The sequence below is a fragment of the Sarcophilus harrisii genome, chromosome 2, assembly GCF_902635505.1.
Source record: "Sarcophilus harrisii chromosome 2, mSarHar1.11, whole genome shotgun sequence".
In the NCBI taxonomy this organism is placed as follows: Eukaryota; Metazoa; Chordata; class Mammalia; order Dasyuromorphia; family Dasyuridae; genus Sarcophilus; species Sarcophilus harrisii.
This window is the reverse complement of record NC_045427.1, coordinates 520,514,334-520,542,288: the sequence shown is the minus strand read 5'-3', so window position 1 is coordinate 520,542,288 and position 27,955 is coordinate 520,514,334. Positions and strand designations below refer to the sequence as shown.

The following is a 27,955-nucleotide window of genomic DNA, read 5'->3' as shown; positions in this document are numbered from 1 at the left end:
TCACACACACACACACACACACACACACACACACACACACACACACACACCAGCCCTTCCTCTGCTCAACTGGCAAAGTCATTTTTCTCAAGCTCAGATGTGACCATATCACACACACTCCCTCCTTTCAATAAACACCTGTGGCTCCCTATTTCCTCAAGAATCAGCTTCTAAAACCCTTCACAATCCTTCATATCTTTGTAGTCTTTTTACACTTAACTACCCTCTACATATTTTATAATCAAGCAACTCTGGCTTCTTACAGTACCTCCTACACAAAACTCCATCTCCCTGTCCTGTGTCTTTTCATGCTCTCTCTGGGACACTCTCCTTCCTCGTCTGGACTTCTTGCCATATCCAGATTCTTTCAACACTCAGCTCAGACCCCACAAGAGGACTTTCCTGGTATCTCTCCATCCCTATGCCTGGCTTGGTGCTTTCTCTCTGAGATGACCTCCCATTACACTGCATTTATCTTATATGTACAGAATAATTTGCACATTGTCCCCACATTAGAGACAGCAGCTACATGGTACAGTGCATGAAGTGCCAGAACTAGAGTCAGGAAACCCGAGCTCAGATCCAGCTTCAGACATTTATTAGCTGTGTGATCCTGAGCAAGTCACTTAGCTCTGTTTGCCTCAGTTTCCTCATCTGTAAAATGAACTATAGAAGGAAATAGCAAATCATTACAATTATCTTTGCCAAGAAAACTCCAAAAGGGTCACAAAGAGTCAGACACAACTGAAAATGACTGAGGGAAAACAAACCCTTCGGAATGTGAGCTCTTTGAGAGCAGGAACTGTGTTTTTTGTATTTAGTTTTTTCCTTAGCGTTTAGCACAGTGCCTAGAGATTAGCAATCATTAATAATGAATACTGACTGGCTATTGAGTAAAGGAGCAGAGAGAGACAGAAAGATAGAGACAGGCAGAGAGAGAGCTCAGTATACGGATTGGAGTGATCTGGGAAAGATTCCCGGAGGAAATGAGGGCTAAGTCCCTGAGGGACTTAATGGATTTGGATAATTGAGGGGAAAAAAAGGGGAGGGAATTCCCAGAAAGAAAAAGCACAAAACAAAGCATGTAGACTTCACAGATAATCTCCATCATGAAATCTCCCTGAATACTCAAACTCAGATTAATCTCCCGGCTCTTAAATATTTGTAGTTTGAACCATATAGTTCTATTTAAACTGTTCTCTCTCTGATTTCATATGGATGTATACCTTCTTTCTCCAGTTAAATAGTAAGCCCTTCAAAACCTGAAAATGTATTTGATAATCTCCTGTATAACTCTCACCACCCAGGAGAGGTTTAAGCATATTGCTATGTAAACCATGACAGATAGAATGACTGGTGGAATCAGCACAAAATTTAGAATAAGAAGAGGTTTTCATAACTCTTTCAAAATTGTTGGTTTTTAGTGTTGTTTTTATGGTATAAACTGTTCTCGTGGTTTTGGCTTACTCTGCTCTGCATCAGTTTATGCAAACTTTCCAAATTTCTCTGAAGAATCCCTTTCACTGACTTAAGAATTATAATCAAAGCAGTAACCAACAATGATTCTAGAGGATTTATGAGAAGTGATAGACTTAGGGTGCAGAATGAGACATATCTGGAAATGGCCAATGTGGAAATAGATTTATTTGGCTGTATATATTTAGTGACAAAGGATTTCTTTCTTTTTTTTTTTTTTCATTTTCCAGTTGAGAGGGATGAGATGGAGAGGAAAACACTTTTTAAATTGAAAAAATTAATTAGAAGAGTCAAAAGAGGTGTATATGAACCATAGTCAAAACCATGCAAAAAACCACAGGCTGGGCGTGTTGACATATTTACTCTTGAGAGAGACAGCCTTAACAGGAAGGAAGTTCTATGTTCGTATTCTATGATCACAGTTCTGATACTCATTAGCTGTATGACCTTGAATTAATGAATCTTCTGAACATCACTTTTTTTTTTTCTCTAAGATCAGGAAGCTCTGAAAGAGCTAACTCTAAAATCTCTTCCAATACTAACATTTTACGATTCTGTTTATCTACTGAAACTTGCAATCCCTGATGTTTCCATATGATGGCAGCAGGAGCAACCTCAACACAGCCCCCGGTGACAAAAATCTCACCGCTTTTGGAGAAGAGGACTATCTGGGATTTCTCTCTGTAGAAGTCCCTCACTGATCATAGACATCCTTGCCCTCAGAACTTCCTCTCTAGTTTCCTTACATGTATTTGTCCCTGTCTTCTCAACAACCCTCTAAGGGCAGAATTGAAAACATTCCCAGTGAATTCCCCCCTTCATTCGTCCTCTTGTGTCAAAAATCATGGCTCTTTTGTGCACCAAAGCTAAAAGAGATCTTGGAGGCCATGAGTCTCAGAGAGAAGTGACTTGTCAAGATTATACTGCTAATTCAGTGTTACTACTGGGCTTATATCCCAAAGAGATTATAAAGAAGGGAAAGGGACCTGTATGTGCACGAATGTTTGTGGCAGCCCTTTTTGTAGTGGCTAAAAACTGGAAACTGAGTGGATGCCCGTCAGTTGGAGAATGGCTGAATAAATTGTGGTATATGAGTATTATGGAATATTACTGTTCTGTAAGAAATGACCAACAGGATAATTTCAGAAAAGCCTGGAGAGACTTATACGAACTGATGCTGAGTGAAATGAGCAGGACCAGGAGATCATTATATACTTCAACAACAATACTATATGATGACCAGTTCTGATGGACCAGGCCATCCTCAGCAACGAGATCAACCAAATCATTTCTAATGGAGCAGTAATGAACTGAACTAGCTATGCCCAGAAAAAGAACTCTGGGAGATGACTAAAAACCATTACATTGAATTCCCAATCCCTATATTTATGCCCACCTGCATTTTTGATTTCCTTCACAAGCTAATTGTACAATATTTCAGAGTCTGATTCTTTTTGTACAGCAAAATAACGGTTTGGTCATGTATAATTATTGTGTATCTAATTTATATCTTAATATATTTAACATCTACTGGTCATCCTGCCATCTAGGGGAGGGGGTGGTGGGGTAAGAGGTGAAAAATCGGAACAAGAGGTTTGGCAATTGTTAATGCTGTAAAGTTACCCATGCATATATCCTGTAAATAAAAGGCTATTAAAAAAAAAAAGATTATACTGCTAATTAATTGCAAAGTCTGAATTAGAACCCAGAACTGGAAGACTATGGCATTATTAACTGCCTTTAATGTATCAGTCAATTCACTAGAGTGGATGGTTCAAATCCTGCCTCATATTATATGAGCATATACAAGTCACTTCACTTTTCTGAATCTTAGTTTTCTTGTCTTTAAAATGGGGACAGCACTCAAATCAGGAGGAGATATGAGGTCCTAATGAGATAGTGCATGTAACAGTTTTGTAAAATCTGTTTAAAAAAAGTTTTGTAAAATTTAAAACATTTTATAAACACTAGTTACTATTATAATTTTTGGTAGGGTCTGGATCTTCAATTTCATCCATGTAGGAGAATTCTCAATGTAGAAAAGCCTTTCCTCCACAGATTGACAGCTTATCTGCAATATAGCTTTACAGAGTGACGTGGGACAACAAGCCTCTAAGACAAATGATTCATCCATGAAGGCACAGTTAACAGGATCAGAGGCAGGGCTGGCCCCAAGGAGATCCCTTTATAAGTCATAATTATTTTGTCTCTCTCTTCCATCTCTCATTTTGGGGATTTTTTCTATTTCCTGCTGGATTTGTGTCTTCTGCCTTTGTGTAAATGTTCTCTGGTTTCTGTACACAGCTTCCCTAACACAGGTAGGATCAGGGTAGCAAAGATAACTCAGAAGAGAAATGTGGATGGAGCCAGATCTGCTGCCTTAGGGCAGTATCCTTGTTTTGGGATAGGACCTCCTTGGAGAACAAAGGATCCCAGATGCTGGATGTGTTACTGTGAGAGAGTAAACACTCTGTGATGATATAGTAACCATCAGCTATTCTAATAATGATTGATAGTAGTGTGATGGTGGAATGATGTGACCAGGGACACAGAGTTTCCACAAATCTCTGAAAATGGATTTCAACCCAAATTTTCCTGACTCAAAGTCCAGCATTCAATCCACTCTCCCACTTGGTCACTAAGGGGCCAAAGGGAGGTACCTGGTTCCTGTGGTATCTTTGATTTTGACAGTCAGGCACTAGTGGCAAATTCATAGACTCACACACAAGTACATAGAGGAAAGCTCGAAGCTTGTGGGAGCAATTACAGCAAACTCCAACTCTTATTTCAGGAGCATAGGACCAGAAAGAAGAAAAGGAAATTGAAGTGCATTGTATAGGTTAGACTCAAATTTTGTACAAATCAGACTTGGGGGTGGAGTGGGAAGAGGGTATTTAAACCAATACTGTAATTTATCTAAGATGTTCAGGATTTTTATGGGCTTTAATGCCTACTCCCAATTGAGTTTATAAATTGTTCTCCTAATGTAGTCTTAAGAAATAAATGTGAGAGAATGACAAGATCATTGAGTCTTAGAGCTGAAAAGGACCTCAGAAATCGCCCGATTTAACCCCCTTTCTAATGTAGCATTTCTTTTTCAGTATGGCCATCCAGATTCTGCTTTCACACCTCAATGAAGGAGCACTTACTACCTGAAAAATCCAAGGTGGATGGTTCTAGTTCTTAAGAAATTCTTCCTTATATTAAGGAAGACAATATCTATTTCCTTGCTAACTTCCATGTCTCAAACAAACTGCTCTTTCAAATCAACTTATCTATTCCCTCTTGTATATGAAAGTCCTTCTGGTATGTGAAGACAACAATCATCTTCCCAGATTTTGTCTTCTCCAGGTTAAACATCCTCAGTTCCTTCAGTCTATTTTTATGTGACTCCTGGACTTCTGAGCATCCCGATAATCCTCCTCTGGACAGATTTCCAGTTATTCAATGTTATTCTTAAAATGTGGGGCCTAGAACTGAACTCAGCACTCTAGATGTGTTCTGAGTTGCTCAGAGAATAACATGACTGTTGCTTCTCATGATTTGGACACTATACTTCCATTAATGTAACCTAAGATGGGGTTAGCTTTTGTAAACAGCTGCCTCCCATATTGGTTCATAGTAAGTTTGTGGTCTACTAATCACCTCCCTTCCCCACCCTCTACCCCCAAGGACTTTTAATATGATTGGCTACTAATCCAGGTATCTAAAATCCTCTACTTGTATCATTAATGTCCTGTTCTCCACCTCTCACCTAAGGGAAAAGGACAGGGAAGAGGAAGACAGAAAAAGGGAGAATGAAGGCCCCTGAAAGTTGATCTTGGCCCTAGTTTGGAGAGGGTTGGCTCAGAGGGTAGAGTTTAAAGAGGCAGCAGGAGAGATTTTCTGAGGCACTTGGGTTTCTGGGTAATGAGGATGATTTGATTCCATATCTGAAGGGGGACAAATTTTTGTAACAGAGAAGTTGAGGATTGGAATTTGGGGCTATCAGAACCATTATAATGTGGGGTGACAAATCTAGCAGATGTCCAGAAGCTGGACATCAATGAAAGAACAGCAAAGAAAAGATCAGGGATAAAATCGAATGAGTTGGACATGAAATCCTTGTGCCTACACAGTAATCAAGAGTGGAACCAAATGGCCTTCAATAGAACTATAATCCTGAGGGGTACATACCAAGCCAGGATGGGCTTAGTCTAGTGGAGAAAACTCAAATGAAGAAGCCAGAGATCAAAACCTCATAAAAACCTGATGAATACCAAGTGAGGACATGATAGAGATCAGTGGAGAGGTGACAACAGTGCTGCTGATTTTTTCTAGTCTGGCTTCCTTTAGACAAAGTGCTGGGCTATGCCAATTATTCCCAAGTAGAGAGCTTAAAAGTAAAATTGGACACTAGGCAGGGCTTGTACTCTTGCCCAGTCAGTTAGCCCCATTCCAACTAGGAAAGTTTGGAATACTGCAGCAAACAAAACAAAACAAAACAAAAAGCTATTGTGATTCCCACAGGGTTACAGAAGAAAACCTACTAAATCCACTACTAGGCACATACATGGCAGAATTAATACCATATGTACCAAAATGTTCATAAGAACAATTTTCATAGTAGCAAAAAACTAGAAACAAAGTGAGGGTTCTTATTATGGGTAATACCTGAACAAAGTATGGTATATGAACATAATGTGATATTGCATTATAAGAGATGGCAAAGGTAAGAAATTTATAGAAACATGGGGAAACTTGTATAAAGTGCTAATGATCAAAGAAAGCTAAACCAAAAGAAAAATCTATAGATTTCAATAATGTAAATAAAAACAATGCCAAAAGACATGGCACCAAATGAAATGTAAGAAATAATCTTGGTTCCAGACAATTGGATCTGGAACATATTTCTCTCCTCTAGGTCAAGAGGTAGCGACTTATAGGAATAGAATGCTGTATATATAGTTCCTGGGTCAATTGTGAGTTTTGTTTTGTTTTTAACTATTTTGGTATATGAGAGGAGGATATAAGAGTTAATCAATAAAACATTTTCTTTAAAAAGATGCCATAGGCAGACATTCTTGCCAAATATGTCACATCATTACAACTTTTAACCCACAGTTTCCACCCCCTCCACCGTTGACCATGCTCAATAAGCCATATACACCAGTGATCACTTTGGCAACAGGACTTTATTCAGTCAGACAGAGCAGACAGCAAGAAATTCCTAGGTAGCCCAGGGCTTCAGCTCCTCCTTCCTTCTCTCCTTACTCCCTCTCTAGGACCCCCTCTTTCTGCTCTATCCCTCCAGAAATGATAGAAAAGGGACTGGAAGTGGAAGGAAAGATAAGAATTTTTGTGACGAAAGAAGTAGTCTCCATTGGACCCAACCCTTCCAACCTTTTTGACTTGGCTGGTCAATGAGACCAGGATGCTCTGATTGCCTCTGTTTGCCAACAGAGCATCTGGGAAAGAGGAACATTTTTGTCACTACATTACCCATTGAAACCCCATGGACACACAACCCTACTGCTATTACAACATCACAATTCTTTAACCTAATTAGCTACTAAAGGAAAGGGGTAGTTGGAAGGCAGGACCCTAAGAGTCTAATCTCCCATATTTGAGGGGTACATTTTAAAGGGGTGGGGTTGCTCTTTTTGCTATTAAAATGTTTCTGTGCTTAATCAAAAATAGTTATTTTGTTTCTTCTCATTTCTGTTCATTGAGCAATCACAAAATCAAACAAAACCCAAACAGACCATGAATATTCAAACCTTGAACATGCCATCATTTAAAAATAGCTTCAACCCAATATCTGGCAATGGAGACCATGCCCAGGAGTTGTATGAAATGGGTAGGTCTAGCTGGTGTCCCAGGGGTCTTTGCCTGGACATTAACATACATACATACACACACACACACACTCATCACAATCATAGTACATTCTAGGGTGTCTACTCCGTCTACCTCCAATCACTTGGGATCTATGCCTGAACGGGAGTAAATGGAGAGGGGAGAGCTGGACTGAGGAAGCCGAGCTAGTGAGAAATTTGTAGGAATAAGGTAGAAGCGGGATTAGAATTGGACATGGAGTGAGTTGGTTAGGGGATGAGATAGAGGTCAGTGGGGGTAAATTAGGGGATAGGATAGATGTGAAATTGGAATGGAATGGAGGTGAATGGAGGGGATGAGTCTGGAAACTAGATGAAAGAGAAAGGGGAGTATCTAGGAGTAGAAACAAAGAAGGATGACTTCAAGGGTAGGAGATGGTTCATTTGGGGGAAGGGGATAACCATGAGAAGGGGTCACCAGGGTTTTCAGGTGCATGTTTTACTTTTTAAAATTCTTTCTTTAAAAAGATTGTTTTTATGAAAGGATAGGGGTAGATTAAGGGAGGGGGAGAAAAGGGATAGGGTTTCCATGGGATAGGCAACTCTATCTATCCTTTCTCCTCTCACAGCAGATCAAGGGGCCATCTTTAACAAGGATGGCTCGATTGGAGACAGAAGAAAGGAGAAGGAAGACCAAAGGAAGAGGATAGGAGGCCCAGTGACACAAACAAGTGACCTGGAGTGAACCTTGAGGTAGAAAAAGTTTTGCTTTTGCGCCTAGAAGTGCTTTTTTTTTTTTTTTTTTTTTTTTTTCTTTTTCTCTTTACATCTGGACTAAACGAGGCCCTGGAGCTTGGGGGGCCCAAAGTCAGGACCTGAGGTAGGATAGAGCAAGGACCAAGCTCCTACAGGGCTCTAGGGGATCAGAGGGGTGGGTCCGTGGACCTCCCCTCCCCCAAGGACATTCATTCCGGCTGAGGTAGGTGCTGAGGTGCCTCTGACGCTTTGTAGTCAAGAGTCAAAACAGCCAAAAAACCATCCTGAGAAAAGAGGAAGTGAATAGAGCCACTTGGCCAGGGTGGGACGGAGTCAACTGGAAGAACAATAGTATAAGAGGGACCCGGCCAGGGCCAAGGATGAAGAGGGAAGAAGGAGAATATTTTTAGAGTCAATTTGGAAAGATTCACCTTCCTTTCTCTTTCTCTCTCTCTCTCTTTTTTTTTTTTTAGTTTTTTTTTTTTTTAAAGAAAATTAATCTCGAGTCATGAAAAGCATCAGGGAGCTGGCTACAAGGATCGCCAAGGGAGACTCCTTCTCCACATTACTCCCATGGAAGCATCTCTTGCAAGAGGGTCAGGCCTAAATGACCTGAAGGGAAAAAAAAGAATATATTCCCTAGCAGTGACTCTAGCCCAGATGAGCACTGGGAGAATGCCCTTGGAGGCTCTGATCAGACATAGCTTGATAGAAGAAATCTTTCCTTTGACCTGAGATTTAAGTCACCATTCAGAGCCCAACAGACATTGGCTATTGTCCAAATGTGGCCGGCTGGGGCATCTTGGAGAGACTGTGGTAAGTCTTGGCAAACTATCCTTCATTGGTGGGAGTGGGGCTGGGCACTTCATCCTGTTGGGGTGGGATGCCTGCAGCCAGACAGGACATCTCAGTTATTTGTTCTTCCAGTATGCTGAGCTCATCAGGTGGGAGAGCAGAAAGCTGGGTCTCATCACATGAGGCTGGGGATCCAGGCTCCAGCTAAGGGAAGAGAGAAAAGGCAATATTAGGAACACTACCCCCGCCCACCCCCACCATTCCCAGCCTTCCATTGGGAGGCTGAAGTTCACCAAGACTGAGGGCTTGGGCTTTAATGAATGCATGGTATAACAGAAGCAAGTGCCTCGGAATGGTCTTCCCCTCCCCTGCTCCTACCGTCCGGTGCCCGACAAGCACTAGGAGGACTGGAGGAGCAGACACTTGAGGAAGCCTTATCCCGACTTTCCTGCCAATGTCCCCTTCCTTTCCAGTTGATATTTCTACCACTCCCCACCCTCCCCACCCTCCCCACTTCTCAACAATTCCCACAGCCCATAAGAAGAAACTCCAAGCCCATTCTCTTCCCAACAATCATTGGCTGGGCTCTCCAGATTCTATTCTTCCTATCACCAAAGGAGAGGAGAGAGATGCTCTCAATTCTTAGATAAACAGACTTACAAATCAGAATCCTTTAGAAAGGTGGAAGACAATCAAGTGTCACCATCTGCTCTGCCTTGTACCCTAAAATCTACTGAGATACTCTCAGGGCTCCTCTGCTCTACCCTTTGGCTCACTGGACCTTTTCATTTACTCTGAAGCTAAACCTTCTTGTACCTGTTGTCTGTCCCATAGTGAACTCTCTGAGAGCAGAAAATGTCTTATTTTTCTACTGGTATCCCTAGTATTTAGTACAATGTTTTGTACATAATAACTATTTAATCAATTTTTTTCTTTCATTCATTGTTATATGACCCCAGGTCATTGACTTATCTTCTCTGGATTTCATTTACCTGATATGAAGACTAAGGAGTAATTATTCACCATCGGGGTCAGTATCTAGAAGGAATCTGGGCAAGGGAGAAGCCTGAGGGACTGTAGTTGAGGTTTGAGACTAGCACTATAAATGGTGAGCCTCCATCAGCTGGTCACAAGTGAATCAGTCAGGGTATTAATCCTTCTGCATGTAACATCATGTTCAATGTCTAGCAAGTTGACACTGATACTTCATTTCCCTGATGACTTACCACAAGTCTGCTTCCCTGCTGCCCTGAACCCAGAGAGAGTGGGAATAGCTGCTCCAGCTCGTTCAAATCTAATCGCTTCTCGTCCCCGTTGAGCCGGCCTCGGTCCCCTTGGCCCATTCCATTCAGGGCCAGAATGCCTAGGTCCCTCTGGTTCCGGGGCCCCTGGGGAGGGGATAGTTGATCTTCCACATCCTTACATTGGAGGAGCCTGCGGTGAGAGACATACACAATTCAATTCAAGTCTCTCTCATTAAGCATCTGTTATGAGCCAGGAAGTAGGCTAGAGATAAGGTTTTAAAAAAAATAACAGAAACAAAACACCTGCCCCTCAAGAAGCTTACATTCCACTGGGAAGATATATTACAGAGTCAGAGAACAGGAGGAGAGACATACTGAGACAAAGCTGTAGAGAAGGGAAAGAGGAGAGAGAGAATCATAGAAACAGTGATAAAAAAATTGGTAGAAAGAATGAGAAAGAGAAAGAATAAAAGAATGAATGAGGTTCCTAAGGAATGATTTTGGTGAGAAAATGGGAGGGACACTTTAGGAAAACTTCAGGTGATATAAAACGATAGCAATAAAATTTTATTTTTTAAAAAGTGAATGAAACATATTGAGTGAAAGAGAAATAATTAGAAAGGCTAGTTAAAAATAGATGATTGAAGGAGAGATGGTAAACAAGCTAGATACACAAAGTGACTCAACTGAACCTCTGTCCATCAGTCTCTGCCCATCCTCCACCTAATCTGATCCTTCCTCCACCCCCAGGCTGGGTGTCCTCCCATTCCTATGGCTAGAAGGGGTGGTCTCCCTCCTGAGCCAGGACTCCCTGGCAGCACAAGACAGAAAACTTTTTCCTCCAATAACCCTCCTGCTCCTTCCCCGCCTCTCTTTTATTCTTTTCTTCCTCCCTATCCCTGGCCCAAACTGGCCCTACCTGCCCCTGTAGCCAAACATAAGGAAGAGGACACAAAATATGATGCAGGTGACTCCGATGTGGATGCCAATGATGATGCCTGTGGCAGAGGTCTTATTACTTGTCTCATCTTTCCGGCAGTCACAGGGGGGGCTCAGTGCTAAAACAAAGATACACCAAGTTAGGGAGGCTACAGTTGACTCAGTCTGTAGGATCTCTCTGCTTCTTTCCCAATCCTCCCTCCCTGACATACACATAATTTCAACTATTAGGGCAGAACTGGGAGCCAAGTGGAACTCCAGTTAACTCTGGACCCCCGACCCGGAACCCCAAGTTTTAATTCTCCCTGATGCCGAATCTCCCCAGATCTCCCATACTTCCCTGCCCATGTGTCTCCCTCTTATTCTCTCTCTGTTTACCTTTACCTGTCCTCTCAGAGGCTCCCCTCAGAGACACAAATCGGACAGTAGCATTGCCATCCCCATGTTGGTTGTAAGCCAGGAGCTTTACCTCATACACCTCAGTTGGATCTGTGGGCAAGAAGAAAGAAGCTCCTTAGAGCAGACATGGGGACTAAACCAGCCCTCATCAGGGTGATTTGTCTTCTTAAGGGTAGGGGACTCTGGATGTGATCTGGGAAACCAGAGACCTCTGTTTAGGAAGGAATGACAGGAGTGATCAATAGCCTACTTATAGCTAGCTACCAGACTGACCTTGCTGGTATACAAGTCTCCCCCGGTCACTCCTCTCCTCCAACCTCTCACTTGTTCTCTATTGCCTTCTGAGTTCTGTTTTGTAGTGTGACATTCAAAGCCCTCCACAACCTAGTGTTACCTTACCTCTCCAGATTTATCTTATTAATAACCTCCATGAAATCTATATTCTAGCCACACTCTAACACTTTCTGTCTCTTGAACAAGTCATCTATTTTCCAGGCTTTGTTTCATGTTTACTCTGCCTGAAATACATTTTATTCCTCCCTCACCTGCTGAATTCCTACCTGCCTCATCTCAAAAGCCCAATTTAAATGTTACCTCCTTCATAAGGCCTTCTTCAATCCTGCCATGGGTAAGGACCTCCCCACACACTTCTGTTTGCATCATAGTAGTTAGCATATAATCGAATATATTATGGTTATCTATATTTGTATCATCACCTATTACTAGACTATAAATTAATTCAACGATTATATCTTCCTCATAAGGGCAAGTAAAGAGTGCAGTGGAAAGAGCCCTGGGCTTGGAATCAGGAAGATTACTCATCATGAGTTCAAATCTGGCCTCAGATATTTACTAGCTATATGATTCCGGGCAAGCCACTTAAACTGGTTTGCCTCTGTTTCCTCATGTATAAAATGAGTTGAAGAAGGAAATGGCAAAGTATTCTAGTATCTTTGCCAAGAAAACTCCAAATGAGGTCATGAAGAGTTGGATACTATTAAAAATATTTATGTCTTTTATTACTGCATACATAACAAATCTTAGTAAATATTTGTTACTGAATAAAGGCTTGGGGTAAAGTGACCTCCAACCACTATCCTCTACCCTTTTCCTACTCTATTAGCCTTCAACGACCCTCACAAACTACTCTTTATTGATCACATGGACCATTAGCTGGTCCCTCACCAGCCCCATCAGTCACCATATGCTGGCTCAGTGCTTCTTTATTAGCTACATTCACACACACACTCCCATCAGCACTGTGTTCCAGGACTCTTCCCCACATCATTGACCACATCAACAATCTGGTACCACCCCACTGCCCGACAGGATCATGAGGTCAGATACACCCAGGTAGGTGATGAGACCCTGGCTCCCTTACCCAGCTGGGTGATGTTATAGGCTGTGAGAGTTCCCGGAAGTACAATGGGGCCGGTGAAGAGTGCCTGGCTCGCTGGGCGGTAAAAAAGCTTGAAGCCACCATCCTGCTGTGTCAGCTTGGGGGGCTGCTCCCAGAGTAACTGGGCAGAGGAGCTACTCAGAACCCTGATGGAGAATGGTGGTGGGGCAGGAACTGGAGAGGAAGAAGTAGGTTTAGAAAGAGACAGAGCACGGACAAAGCCACCAGCCCAGTCCTCCTAGCATCTTCCTCCCCTGCCCCTGAGACTCAGATTACTCCTTGGTCACCCCCTCTGGTTTTAGGATTCCGAGTGGGCCATTCTCCCGATGCCTCCCTTCCCCTTAACCCCCAGATCTTACCCTCTCCTAAAGTGCTGGCCAGGGTAGGGACAGAGGCCAAACTGGCTCCTCGGGGAGTATAGGCCTTGATGTAGAAGCTATAGCTTGTTGAAGGTTCCAGGTCACTCACCAGCTGTTGGAAAGTACTCTTGCTAACAGCTTCTTGATATTCCAGCTCAGGGGGATCTGAGTAATAGGAAGAAAAGGGGGAAGAATGTAAGAGTCCAAAGGGAGGCTTGGGGTAAGGAGCCCCCAAGTTTTGGGAAGAGAGCAAGACTCAAAGAGCAGTATTCAAAGATACTTTAGGGAGGAAGTAGAGACTCAGAACATGAGAGGAGGGGAGAATCAGTATTGCGAAGGGGGAAGTAGGAAAAGGTAGCCAAGAAAGGGAGAGAAGCCAGTATGGGAGCTGTAAGAGTATAGGAATGTGAAGAGGGAAGACTAGTTACCTAGCTCAGTGCCTGGCACCTGGAAGGTGCTTAATTGATGTTCATTGACTAACTGACAGAGAAGGAAGGGGAGAGCCAGCATTGGGGGTGGGGAAGGAGAGCCCAAAAATAATGGAGTAAAGATAAGAAGGGGACAGGGAGACTGAAGTTGAGGGATGCCCCTCCGGCCCCACCTGCTGCCTTCCTGATGTGCAGGACATAGCCAATGATCTCCTTGGTATTCAGCAGTGGCTCACTCCAGGACACTCGGACAGAAGTGGCAGACACAGAGACTGCACGGACATCCCGGGGAGGGCCTGGGAGTCCCTCAGCCCACAGCACAGTCAGCCGGGCGCTGGCCTGGGAGGACCCAGCACTGTTCTCTGCCACACACTGGTAGATGGCCTCATCTTCAGGGCCAATCCCCGAGATAGTCAGTGTGCTGGAAGAAAGGAGGGAGAGAGTGAATAACAGCAACCAAATGCAGATCCAGCCTGTTTTGCTGTATAGATCCCATTTGGAACTTTCCAAAGCGGTTTTTATATCCATGTTGTTGTTTTGGAATCACAAAACTTGTGATTTCTTCCATCTGGGGGGCTTCCAAGAGTAAAGCCTTACCCTACTGACGCAGGTCAGCTTTTCATCTTAACTTATAATCTTGGCACTGAAAGCTTGAATAAATTGTCTGGTCTTGAACTTGGGCCTTCCAGACTCTAAGGCTGGCACTCCATTAACAATGTCATGGCTTTTTCTGTGAGCTCTCACAGAATTCCTATAGGCAGATAGGGCAGCTGTCATTAACTCCATTTGCTTCAGATGAAGAAACTGAAGCTGAGCCTAAAACTAAGTTTGCCAAACTGTCAAGACCAGAACCCAGTTCTTCTGGTTCTTAGGAATGGTCTCTTGATCTTACCCACTGCTGTGCACAGTTCTCTGCTCTGGTTAAATGAAGACACAACCTTACATGTGAAAGTAAGCTAAGATGAACAATTCTCCATATATGTTGAAACATCCCTACATTGGTGATTACAAACAGTTCACCCCTGTCCTCCCCTTCCTTTTTTCTTCTTTCCTTCCTTTCTCCTTCCCTTCCTTCCTTTCTCTGTTTCTCTCATACTTCTTTCCTTCCTTCATTCCCTTTCTTTCTCCCTTCCTCTTGTAATCCCCATTTTATCCCTATGTCATCCCCTACTCTTCCTCCATTCCTCCCTTTCATCGTTCCTTCCTTCCTTCTTTTCTTTCCTCCCTTCCTCCTTGCCTTTCTATCTCCCTATCTATATCATGTCTGGTCAGATATGTTTCAGCTCCCCCTGAGATATCTGATAAGACTCATCTTGTGGATTTCCTAAACAAGGTATGAATTCCCTAGGAATTCTGGTCTGGCACTGACCCAACTTCATGGTTCATTCACTCACCTAAGTTGTGATTTTTGAACGTGGCTTTTAAGAGGGCAAGGGAAGTGATGTTAGATAGCACAATGGATAAAATACTGCATCTGATCTCAGAAAGACCGTAATTCAAATCTGGCTTCAGAAATTTGCTAGCTATGTGCTCCTGATTTTGGGCAAGTCACCCAAACTCTCTTTGCCTCAGGTCCTTTTATAAAATGAGGTAATAATAGCATCTGTCTCCCAGAGTTATTGTGAAGATAAAATGAGATAATATTTGTAAAGCACTTGATGAACTGACTATGACAGACTAGGTGCTAGGTAAATGTTACAAATGTTATCATTATTATTACTACATTTTAAAAACTAGAGCTCAAAAGTGAAGGTTATTTTTTTTCTATAGGAATGCTGAATTCATTCTTCTTACAGGAGAAAACAGTGAAGTCCAATGAAAAGGAAAGAGGAATTGTCTCAATTATTTTACAGGCTCAGATACCAGTTCTTTGCATTTTTCTTAGAATAAAACTTGCCCTGTCTTGGATGTTTTGTTAGCTTTAGTGCCTGCCTGGAAGCTGAGTATCCATTTAGACACAAGGCTAATCCTTCTTTCCCCAGATAAATCCTTAATGGGAGCATGAACCAAAGAAATTTATGATAAGGAACCCTTCAGCATATGAATTCAGGTCCATATGAATCCAGACTTTTGAGCCACAAATTACATATACGTTTTCTAAAGAATTGTGTGCAAAGTGGATTTTGTAGACAAAATCATACATTTAAATGTATCAGGAATATTGGCGTATGGTGAACCTGTGATAATTATTTCAAAAAAGACAAGAATCCTTTTGTAAAATGAAATTATCCCCTGAGCGTCTCTCACCTCACCATCTATGCAAGTTTCCAAATACTGTATGGGATTTGCTTAGAGTTCCACCTATTAGAAACCTAATACTTCCTAGCTGTGTGAACCTGGGCAAGTCACTTAACCCCAATTTCCTCAGAAAAACAAAAGATTATCAAGACTCCCTCTATATTTATGGAGCTACCACTTACTCTAGGGCATCTTTTTAGATCTGCCCCTCCCACCTCTATCACTCTAGCACTCTAGCACACCTTTCTGTTCTGAACAGAGCTAGTACCTGTTATTGTTCCTGAGACGAACATGGCCTCCAGGGCCCAGGACTTGTCCGTTCTTTAGCCATGTAACATGGGGGGGTGGTTCTCCCTGGGCCTGGCAGGTAAACATTGCCGTGGTTCCAGCTGGGCGAGAGATGGACTGGGGATGCTGGATGAACTCTGCAGGGGCTGGTGGGAAGCAGAGAAAAGCATTTGGAAGAGAAAAGGTGAAGTTGTGGAGGCAGGGAAATGGGAGAGGGAAAGGGCAGGAACCCAGAAGTTTCTGCATGACAGGACAGGCCCAGGAACAATATAACTCATTTCCAATGTCTAAAAAAGGACTCTTCTATCTCTTAAGGCTTCGAGACATCCAATATTTCTCCATCTTAGGTTTCTCCTATTATAGTATCTTGCTCTTCCCATCTCAGTCCCTATTGACCCCGGTCCCCCTTGACCCTTCATCCAGGTTCCTTAACCCCCACCATACATATAGTCCATGATTCTGTCCCTTCTCAGGTAAAGATGGGGACAGAGGGAGTTGGTGAGAGATAAGAGATTGGGGCCGTGTGCAAAATCTGGGAGCATCCTGATTGGATCTTCTCCAGGGATATATGAGAGATGCTTCCACTTTAATGGCAATGCCTGACATTTCTATCCAAAAACGATCAAGCTGAGCTCCCCATTCGAAAATTGTTAAATAAATAAATGTGCTAATAGGTTTGGCTGTTCCTTGCAGGCTATAATGACTTGGAAGATAGATGGGCCATGAGCACCACCCCCTGCTCCCCGCCTGCCTGCATTCCACTTCCCACCAATCCTGAGGCAGAAGGCTCCATTAACACTCCACAAATGAAACGCTCCGTCACTTTCATTTAGACAGATTAGTAGCACATGGAATGCTAAACAAGCCAGCATTTAAGTCACTAATTTTCTCTTTACCCCCATCCCCTACCCGCAGCTCTCATGAGGGAACAACCAAGGATTAACCCTGAAAACTGAAATATGGGTCCAGGCTCTGGATGAGGGACAGCTCACGATGGAGGCAAGGATGCAAACAGATTCACTGACCGATACAATGTGATTAGTTTTTGTTCTTGATGCAGTATATGATACTATATAGCAATAGAACTAAGATTACTATATGATAATGATACTATGTAAGTAAGAACATCCCGTAAGTCTCTGAGCTTGTAGCAGTGAGTGTAGAAATGCTGGGAGTAAAGATACAGGGATGAGACATGGAGACTGAGAAATAGGGGAAAAAAGGATAGAAATGGGGATGAAGGATGAAGAATGAGGGATAGGAAAATAGGGCGAGAGGTGGGTATGGAGTGGAAATGAGGAGAATGAGACTGATGTATGAGGATGAGGGGTGGGAATTCAGATGAGAATCAAAGAAGGCATGAGAGAGCTCCTTTATTCTCCCTTAAAGTCCATACCTTGAACCACAAGCCGGCCCTGGGCTGTACGTCGTACCCTTGTGCCAGGTCTGTTGGCAGCACAGACGTAGACGCCGGAGTGCTGGACAGTGACATCAGAGATGATGAGGTTTCCTGTCCCCAAAACCTGAATCCCCTCCACTCCAATGGGGCGACCATCTAGATGGGAGATGGGAATGGAAGTGGGCAGAAAGAGTCATGGGGGGGAAAAGGAAGAGTCGGTGGGGTACTGAGAGGGGAGGGATATTAATTCCCCAAGGGAGGAGACCTCTAACTTGTTTCACAATTCACTCTTCTCCCTCCCACCCTGAGATGCCAGACCCTAGCCTTTTGATTTATTTTCTCCTCAGTTTGGAAGATAAAGGAAACAGCACGGAAGAGTATTAAGAACATTGAGTCAAATATTAAGAGGGCTAGTTCTAGCTCTATCTCAGTCGATGACAGGCTAAGTCACTTTAGGCATGGTGTGCACCCTCTTGGTACCTCAGTTTCCCCCTCTGTAAATGGAGAGGTGTAAGTTAGTCTCCACGAAGGTTTCTTCCAATTCTAACATAAGGGGATTCTCTCATTGGCATGTTGCAGCAAGGGCAGTTGGGGGGGCAGAGGAGGAGGATGGGGCGGCGGCAGCTCTGCCACTGGCTGTCCTAATGGTCATTTAGCTTGTTAGGGTTTCTTTGTCCAGCTCCTTGCCCTGGGACCTGAGCACTCCCCCTCCCCAGGAGAGGATTAGTACAGTCATAATACACATGGACAGCTCCCCATTCAGCCCCTGAAGTGGTGAAATTTACTCTATTATCCATCCCCCCACCCCAGTTACCAATTACTCGGCTGCTACAATGTGGCAGTCTCCTTCATGAATACTTACGACCCTCCCTCAGCCCCCTCCCACCTCCTTCTTTCCCCCTTTCTCAGGAATGGCCGTGGCCCGCGGTCACCCTTTCTTCCCTCTCTCCTTCAGTGATTCGAGGATTCAGGCAATGGAACCGGGCACAGGAAGGAAGTGGGGAGGCGGGGCTGGGGGCAGGCAGGGATTGGGAGGCTGGGACCAGAGGCCTGGGGGCTGGAGAGTGGCCGGGCTGCTGAGAGTTCAGAGGCGGGATGGAGAGGCTGGGACTGCAGCCCTACGGGGTGAGCAGAGATGGAGACCTGGCCAGGGTGAGGAGCCAGGGCCTGGGAGCAGGGTGGGATTGAGGGAATGATCCTAGGACCGCAAGGGGTCCGGTGAGGCGGGGCTCTGGGAATCCCCACATGGGAATGGGAGGAGCCACCGAGCAGGGCCAGAGCATCCATTGGCTAGCCCAGCCACCCACATCCCACCATGCGGAGGCAAGTTACTGGCCCACCACCCATAAAGAGACAGACGCCGAGATTTGGAATCTTCAAGTACTGGGGAAAGACCAGGCACTCCAGGGTTTGGGCATGGGGGGGTAGTGCTCACCAAGGCGGCTCCAAGACACGATGGGGCGGGGGTTGCCTGTGGCAACACACTCCAACACAGCCGTCTGATGCACAGTCAGGGTCAGGTTCTCAGGCCCCACGAGGATTGTTGGCTCCTTGTAGGCACTGGAGCCGGAGCCTGGGGAGACACCACAGCATCCCCCTCCTGACTCAACTAAGAGCCGCAGTGGGGGTCCCACCACCCCCGGACCCCATTCTGACAACTCAGCATGCAGGAGGCAGAACAACATTCCCCAGGCCGGGACTCAAAAGGACCATCAAAAGTCTAGAACTGAGGAAAAAAACAGGCACCAACTATGGAAAGGCTGTCAAAGAAGGAACTCCCCCGGCTCCTGTCTGTAGAAACAAGTCAGCTTCAACAGCAGGTAGCTGAATTGGACAGTTATGGAATCCTACCCATGGCCCCTGCCTTCTCGGGTCCCAGAGGCCACTCTGAACTTCGGAACAGCCAGGGCACTCCAGGGATATTCTGAAGGTTCGAACATCTCCTGGCTGAGTCCAGGATGAGCCAAAGTCTGACTTCAAAGTCACCTCAATTGATCCATGTCTACAATCCTAGATTTATAAAGCATTTTGTTAACTTCTTTTTATCCCCATAGCAGTCCCATGTAGTAGCTGCTATTATTATTCCCATTTTACAGATAAAAAGCCCAAGATTGAGAAAGTCAAGGTTTACTGGCTCCACATTAAACAACCTATTCACTCTACTACTTAAGTGCTTAAGTATCTTGTTTCATAGGCAATTATATAATCGTAGCCTCATCCCATTGGGTCAAGCTGGTAATTAGGAGAAAATCTCTAACTAGAGTAGAAATTCTCTGAAAACAGGGACTGTGTCTCCTCTTTCTTTTGGATTCCCCATAGAAAGTAGAACAACACTCTTCAATAAGTAGGTGCTCAGTTTGTGCTTGTTAACCTATAGCAATGGTTAACAAATCTTTGGGTCCCCTTTTACACTTTTAAAAATTGTTGAGGACCCCCAAAAAGCTTTATAATATGAGTTATACCCATCAATAGTGACTATATGAGAAATGAAAACAACTAAATATTATTATGAAATAGGTTTAATCTTAAGAACCCTAAGCATTTTGGGGATCCCCAGAAGTCCCTTGACCACATCTGGAGAACCATTGAATTAGAGGATAGCAAATGAATTAGTGAATGGGAGGAAACAAGGAATAGTCGATGGGAGGAAACAAGGAATAGTCGATAAGAGGATCATCTCAATAGACAGGCTGGGGACTATTACATCCAGGTTATTAGAAAAGTCATTGGATTGGATGTTTTTGCTTAATTATTTATCTTTGTTATAAGGAAAGATTCAATCGGTGAATGGAAGTAGCAGGGTGATTTTCTAAAAATAACTATGATGTAAAAAGGAGCCTATAGGACTTTTCTTAAAAAAAACAAGATGTTAATTAGAGCTCTAGCTATTAAAATTCTAATAATCATCATAATTAAAAGGAGGGTAGTTGGTGAGAAGAGATTAGGTTAATTATCCAGGGGCCATGGGAATCATGGATGAGGACAGTGGGAAGTACTTAGTCAATGAAAAGGAGAGGAGCAGGTGGAACTCTCTCACCTGACACAGTGAGGCTGGCTCCCCGGCTGACTCGGACACTGGCAATGTTGGAGGCTACACAATGAAAGATACCACTGTCCTCGGCCCGAAGCCCTGTGATCTGCAGAACACCCTTGGGCAGAAGAGTATACCTGCCAGAGACAAAGACATACAATCTATCACAGTCGCAGATGCAAAGACACAGACAAGAAGCAAATACAGACAACCATAAGGCAGAACTATACAAGTATTACTCAGATTCAAGAGATAGTCATGGCATTTTACAACTCAATGAGATCAACAAGAGGAAAAGTCTCATGTATATACCAGTATTTTGTAAAAACAAAAAACAAGAAGGAAAGTGGCTTCCCATTGACTGAGGAATAACCGAACAAGTCATTGTACATGAATGTAATGGAACATTAGATAAAGAGAGGGAGTCCATCATTGGTCTGAAAAACTCTCAAGTGAGAAAAGTCCCTCTACCAATGCAGCGATCCCAATTCCTCCTTAAGAGTCAAATTAAGCTCTGAGAAATAAAGACATTTGGCCAAATTAGTAAGTAGCAGAGTCAGGTTTGAATCTCTTTTTCTGACTGCAGATTTAGCTCTCATTCCAATACACCACATGATCTCTTGAGCCTTCTTCAAACTATTAAATCCAAAAAAGAGGTAAATACAAAATGACTTATCATGGACAAAAGTTGGAACCTAGGGTCTATTATTTCATGTTCAGTCTTCTTTGGGCTATAATTAGATCTCAGCCAAGGTCCGGGAGTATATCATTTGCACCCCACTTCTGCACTCTCCTCAAATGCAACTCATGATCTTAGAGAGTTGTCTAGAGCAAAGTTTCTTGAACTATGGGGGGTTGACCCCTGTGGGGTCACATAACTGACTGTGATAGTGGAAAAATTATAATTTATTATCAGTAATATTTGATTTGTATACCTATTTTATATATCTATGTACCTGGAGTCATTTAAAATTTCTCGGGCAAAAAGGAGTCACAAGTGGAAAAAGTTTAAGAAGCCCTGGTCTAGAAGACTAAAAGGTTACCTTACACTAATCTACTGTTGTATAGGATCATACAGCCAGTGTATGTCAGTGCCTGAACCCAGATCCTCCTGACTTTCAGGTCACTTCTCTTTCCACTTCATCATGTTACCTCTCAATGGAATATTATCACACCATAAAATGACATTTGGAAATTTGACGGGAAGTGAAGAAAGGCCAGAACAACTTATATAATGACTATAATAATGGAAAAGAAAATGATACTCTAACACTTCTGGTCTTTGATCAATACAGTGACCAAACTGTATTGTATACATTTGTGACTACTTGTCACTTTGAGGGGAGTGGAGAAGTGGTAGCCAATGGGTACAGAATGAGACATACATTTTTAAATATGATCAATGTGTTGATTTATTTTGTTTATGACTCATGATTACCATTAAGGATTATATTTTTGTAGGGGAAGGAATCAATGGGAAGTAACAGTGATATTTTAAAAGGACATTGATAAAACACATTTAAAAGAAATCTATAACTCAAAGGATCCATAGATACCCAAGTCCAAGATATCCACAGATATTTAATCTATCCACCTACACCCCATGCTATAAGTGAAGAAACTATAGCCCCAGATGAATGACGTTGTGCCATAGTTGATATCAGAGCCAGGCTTCCTAGATTCCCAGTTGATGATAATTCCATTGTAACTCAGTCACATAAACGTAACATTTACAAATAGACTCTTGCAAGAGTCTATTTGTAAATAGGGGCTACACAATCACTGTGGATAGTCACAGTCATTAATATCTCCAACAGTCACTTATGACCACCATTGATTTCATTAGTTTTTCTGCCACAGGCAGCTGCTCACTCACCTGTCATTCCTTGTGTCAATGGGGATATGGTTCTTCTCCCACAGGATGAGGGGCTTGGGAAGCCCATGGATTTGGCATTGAAACCTGGCCACTCCACCCTCTTCACCCACAGTGGCCTGCGGGTGCACATGAAAGTCCGACATGGCTGGAAGGAGAGAAGAGGGGAAGAGAGGGAAGTGGGGGTCAGGAAAGGCATTAAAGCTTTGACTCAGAGAGGACCATGGGAAGAATTCTGGAATGATACCCCTCCAGATGCCATCTTATTCTTGGCTGTAGCTCTTACATTTAAAGGTATGTGCAAAGATCACGATAATGAAAATGGAAACAAAAATAATTTTGAATGAATATTATAAAACCACAAAGAACAAAAATGTCCCCAAAGAATAGACTAGAGAAGATATTTTCTTTACTCTATGGATATGGAAAGCTGACTATATTTTCCATTTTTTTGACTTTTTTTGTTGTATTGATTGATTTTGACTGATTTTTTTTACTCTTCTCTTTCTCCCCACATCCTGTCTGTCTCTATTCCCTCCCTTCCTTCTTCATTCTCTCCCTGTTTCTGTGTGTGTGTGTCTCTGTCTTTGCCTCTCTTTGTCTTTTTCTCTCATATTTTGATATATATATGTTGGATCTCTGGGAGAAAAAATTAGGGCTACAAGAGAAAAATATAAGGGATGTAAAAACAAAAAAATCACATATTCTAAATGTCAATTACATATTGTCTCTCTATTTAGAATGTAAGCTCCTTGAGGGCAGGTCTGTTTCATTTTTGTCTTTGGATCCCCAGAGATTTGTTCGTTGCCTAGCATATAGTACTCAATTAATAAATGCTTGCTGATCAATTGATTAGTTTTCTGGTTGGACAACTCACATCATCCTTATATCTGTATTGAGGTTTCCTATCTCTGAATCCACACCTTCAATTTCAATGTTCTTTTTCCAGCTCCAATAATACTTGTGCCTTAAAATGCTATCAATCTTTCATGCCCAAATAGCATCACCTCCAAGAAGTCTTCCTTCATTCCCACTTCCTCACAACTGAAAAAAGGATTATGGGACTTGAAATACAAAAGTGCTGCTGATGTAATCCAGAGGTTCTTAACCTAGGATCCCTGGATCGATTTAAATGAGTCAGTGAATTGAATGGGGGGAGGGGAAAACTACATTTCTATTCCCAAGTATCTGTTTTCCTTTATGTTTTAAGTACTTAACATGTTTGTGACAAGGGGCCCATAGATTTCAGCAGACTTCCAAAGATGTTTATGACACAAAAGAGGTGGTACTGAGGACAAAGGTCACACAGGTATTAAGTAAGAGGGTAGGAATTTAAACATCTGTATCTGACTCCAAATTCAGTCATTCTTATACATCACATTACCTCTTGCCCCTTCCTAACAGCAATTTATGTCTATCTCTTTTCTGCACTTAGCACGGAGGAAAGCTGGAGCTCAGGTCATCTTAGTTCCAATTCAGGCTTGCTTTTTTTATAACTAGAGGTTAACCCAGGGCCTGGGAGCATCTCATCTGCACCTCACTTTCTGCAGTTTGTTGTTGTACCCTCAGTTCTGGAACAGGGGCTCCACCCCAAAGAGATCCTTTCTTAGAGGCAAGGAAAGAGGATTGGGATTTAATCATCGAAGTGACAGACAAGTGGATGGTGAGGATTCTCAGACCCACCAATCTACATTTCAATGTGTCATAAATATTCAGAACTCTCTCCTCCACCCCCATCCTCACAACCTTTTGGGGCTCTAAATTAACCCCTTGAACTCTGGATCCAGGGGAATGTGTACAGGGATGGCTGACTATGTACCCCCTTCCCCCCCAAAAAAAAAGACCTGATCGATACTTTAGCGTTTTAAAATTGTATCATACCTCACACAAAGCCATTGGGAAATGAGGGGCGGGGGGAGGTGGCCAAGAGGCTGCAACAGCTTCAGGGTCCCTATTTCATTAATATCCATTTTGCTTCAAGTGTTGTGAGCCCAACTCACCATCTGTCCTCCCAGGCAGCCTGGGCCCCCTCCTTTCTGCCTCAGGCACTCCATCAACAGGGACAGTTGTTTCTCCCTCCCTTAAGGTGCCTCTTTCCCCTTCCTTATTCCCCTCAATTAGGGAGAAGAAGGGAAGCTTGGGCAGGTCCAAGGCTGGTACCACTTCTGGTCCTCGCCTCCCAAAGCCATCTCCTCTGGTCCTGGCCCCTCATTTGCCCCCTCTCCCTCACTATCGTCCTTTGCTGAGGGCAGAACCTGGCACAGAATCTTAGATTTAGAATTCACTGAATCCAATCTATTTTAAGTAGTGGGATAGGAATTTGAACCTCTTTATCTGTCTCCAAATTCAGCAGTCATTCCTATACAACACATAACCTCTTGCCCCTGCCTAATAGCAATTTGTGTCGACCTCTTTTCTGCACTTAGCCCGGACAAAAGCTGGAACTCAGGTCATCTTAGTTCCAGTTGAGTCTTGCTTGTTTTATAACTAGAGGTTCACCCAGGTCCTCACCTGCACTCTATTTTCTGCAGTCACTGTACAGGCAAGGAAACAGGAGAGAGAGATTTGGAATCTCTTACAGGAGAAAGAGGTAAGTGACATGCCCAGGACCACACAGCTAGTAACTAGGAGTAAGGCTCTGAGCCCTGTATGGCGACTTCTGCTCTTAAGAGCCTGTACTGCTGCCATCCCTGCGGCCACAAAGTGTTTTCTGAAGTGCCCACTATGTGCCAGGTACAATGCTAAGAAAAAAGAATCAGAGCCTGCCCTCAAGCAGCTTACTACTGATAGGCTGTTGAATGTCAGAATACACTGAAAATCCCTTGGACCCGTTGCTTTTTAATCCACGTGCCTTTCCCAGCGTGTCTGTAAACATGTGATTAAGTAGCTTCCATCACACACACACACACACACACACACACACAATCAGCTTCCATGAATGTTTTAACATGAGCAGTGGTGTGCTGGTGAATGTTTAACAAGCAGCCCCCCACCCTTCCTTTTCCAACATACACACTCTGCATTAATATTTTCTCTTATCACTTTCTCAAGTCTAGACAATCAATAAAACAATAAATGAAGCCCAGATTTTTAGCATTTGTTCATTTCAGAGATTGAAAGGAAGTTTGAGGCGGTTCTAACACATTCCTATAATGTCTATAGATGTGTGTGTCTGGATGTGTATACTTGTGTGTCTATATTAACATATATATTTATATTTCATACATATGTGTGTGTATATATACATATTTGTGACTGTGTTGCTGTATAGTTTTGCATTTATGTATGTTAGCCTTTGTAGGGATGTGGATGTGATTAGAGCTGACAAGAATGCTGGTCATTTTTTCCAACTTCCTCGTTTTAAAGAGGAGAAAACTGAGGTTGATACCAGTCAAGTGACTTATTTAAGTAGTTATTAAGTGGCGGCACTAAGATTCAAACTCAGGTCCCACTGACTTGAAAACCAATATATGTTCCACCAGACCACAGTTTAATGTGTGAGGAACTGGTGATCTGGAGTGAAAAAAAGCACTGGATCTGGTCTCAAAGAACCTGGGTTCAAGTCCTGTCTGCCTCTTCAGCTCTATAACAATGGTTAAATCACTTTACTTTTCTGAACCTCTGTTTTCCCATCTACAAAATGAGGTAATAATAATTCCACTATTCTAATGAGCTTCAATGTTGCCCTTAGACTAGGCAATTTAGGATTCAGGGCACTCTGACCAAGTCTGGCTCCAGTTCAGTTGCTTTGGGAGCAGGTAAAACAAGACTCTAGGCTGATATATCCTCCACTCCACTGAATTTTGTCAAAAATAAATAAGAAAAGAAAAATATTCATTCAATTAGCAAAACTAGATTTTCCTCGGCTCTAAAGAAAAAATGTAAGTAAACTCTTCAATCCTTCCCCCTACTCCTCTGTAGAAAGTGGGGGAATCCATAGGTATCAAACACCGCACATGATATTAGATTTTTTCCCCTTGTATTGTTGTTTTTTCATATTTTTGTCTTTCCTTTGTTAATTTTTCAAAAATATTCTTTGTTATAGGGGGTAGCTGTCTAGGAGAGGGACTGAAGGGAAAACTGGGAAATCTCGGTGCTATAAAAATAAAAGGTATCAATAAAAAATATTTTTTAAAAGATGAAACTAGGGGCAGCTAGATGGCACAGTGGATAGAGTACCAGCCCTGAAGTCAGGAGGACCTGAGTTCAAATCTAGCCTCAGATACTTAACACTTACTATCTGGCTGACCTTGGGCAAGTCACTTAACTCCAATTGCCTCAGCAAAGAAAGAAGAAAAAAAAAGATGAAACTAGGTTTCACACATACACATACACAACTTACCATAGTACTTTCTTGTTGATCCACCCTCACCCATCATAGATAATAGCACTAGATGACAATTGGAGGATGCTAAAGCTAATCCTGTGCAGTCATCGAATGTCTCCTCCCTTTGCAGAAACGTATCTCCATTGCTTCCAACTCTCTTAGCTCTACAGAGAATCAGAGCCCTTTTCCCTGCGCATGGAGAGTATGATCCTACACCCAGACCCAAGAATATTTTCTGGGTTTGTGACACAGTCTATAACCAATCTGGGAAAATGTGAAGGGTGTTTGAGAGTCCTGGATTCCATAAGCCCCTTCCCTTATCGTGTTATCAAAGCTCTAGCAAGCAGTGGAAGTCATCCTGAGCATCCCCTGTCTGGGTCCCCATCCCCAACCCTAACTTCGAGAATAAAGGGGTCATTCTCTTTTGTGGATTTTTTGAGTTATTGAAGAAAATTTAAATTTCCATCAGAATATAGTGAAAAATAAAGATGTAATTTTTTTCCCATCCAAGGGCACAGATTCCCCGAAATCTATTCATGGACCCCTGACCCCAGGTTAAAAACGCTGCTCTGGAGAAACGGTGAAACATCAAGTCCCCGACTCCGGAGTAGTGAGGACCAGATGTGGCCCCAGGGCCCTGCCTCACCCAGGGAGCTGGAAGGGGGGCTGCATGGAGCCAGGGGGTGAGGGGGAGGGGCGAGGAGCCCTTTCTCCCCTCCATACTCCAGCTGGTGAGGAGCCTGTGCTGCCTCTACCCCAGGGACCCTGGGGAGGAACTAATGCAGTTGCCTCCTCATTAAAGGGCTTAAACCTTTTGTGTTTCCCTCCTCCTCTCCCTAGAGACTTACCAAGCCAAAGGCAAAGCTGAATTGTTACTGAAGGGAAAGGGCTGGTGGAGGAATAAGGTGGGGAGAGAGTGGATTCTGTCTTAGGGAGCATTGGAGATAGAGAAAATGTAGCCCCAACTAGCACTGATGCCCTTAGGCCCATTCCCCTCCCTTGCCACTCTCTCTCCCTCCCCTTCTTTCATGGCTTTAAGTCATAGAATATATTAGAAATAGAATTTGGGAATCATAGAATTTAGAGTTGGAAGAGATTTTAGAAATTATCAAATTCTATACCTCCTTCAAGGTAAAACGACCTACCCAGGGTCACAGACACAGAGCTTCGCATTAGAACCGGATACCT

The 27,955-nt window shown here is 43.1% G+C and overlaps 1 protein-coding gene across 1 annotated transcript in view; it reads right to left on the bottom strand.

Moving 5' to 3' along the window:
* Nucleotides 1–8,079: 8,079 nt before the first annotated feature.
* The window catches only part of IGDCC3 (immunoglobulin superfamily DCC subclass member 3), a 70,574-nt gene continuing 50,698 nt past the window's right edge, over nt 8,080–27,955 (bottom strand). Inside the window, exons 3-14 of the mRNA XM_012543297.3 lie at nt 22,444–22,588; nt 20,574–20,704; nt 18,972–19,109; nt 17,534–17,692; nt 16,118–16,283; nt 13,785–14,032; nt 13,184–13,348; nt 12,807–12,998; nt 11,411–11,515; nt 11,007–11,145; nt 10,070–10,277; nt 8,080–9,047 (exon numbers count right to left, since the gene is read on the bottom strand). Of these exons, the coding sequence (XP_012398751.1) occupies nt 8,880–9,047; nt 10,070–10,277; nt 11,007–11,145; nt 11,411–11,515; nt 12,807–12,998; nt 13,184–13,348; nt 13,785–14,032; nt 16,118–16,283; nt 17,534–17,692; nt 18,972–19,109; nt 20,574–20,704; nt 22,444–22,588 (1,964 nt within the window). The 3' untranslated portion in view covers nt 8,080–8,879. The remainder of the gene's footprint in view (nt 9,048–10,069; nt 10,278–11,006; nt 11,146–11,410; nt 11,516–12,806; nt 12,999–13,183; nt 13,349–13,784; nt 14,033–16,117; nt 16,284–17,533; nt 17,693–18,971; nt 19,110–20,573; nt 20,705–22,443; nt 22,589–27,955) is intronic.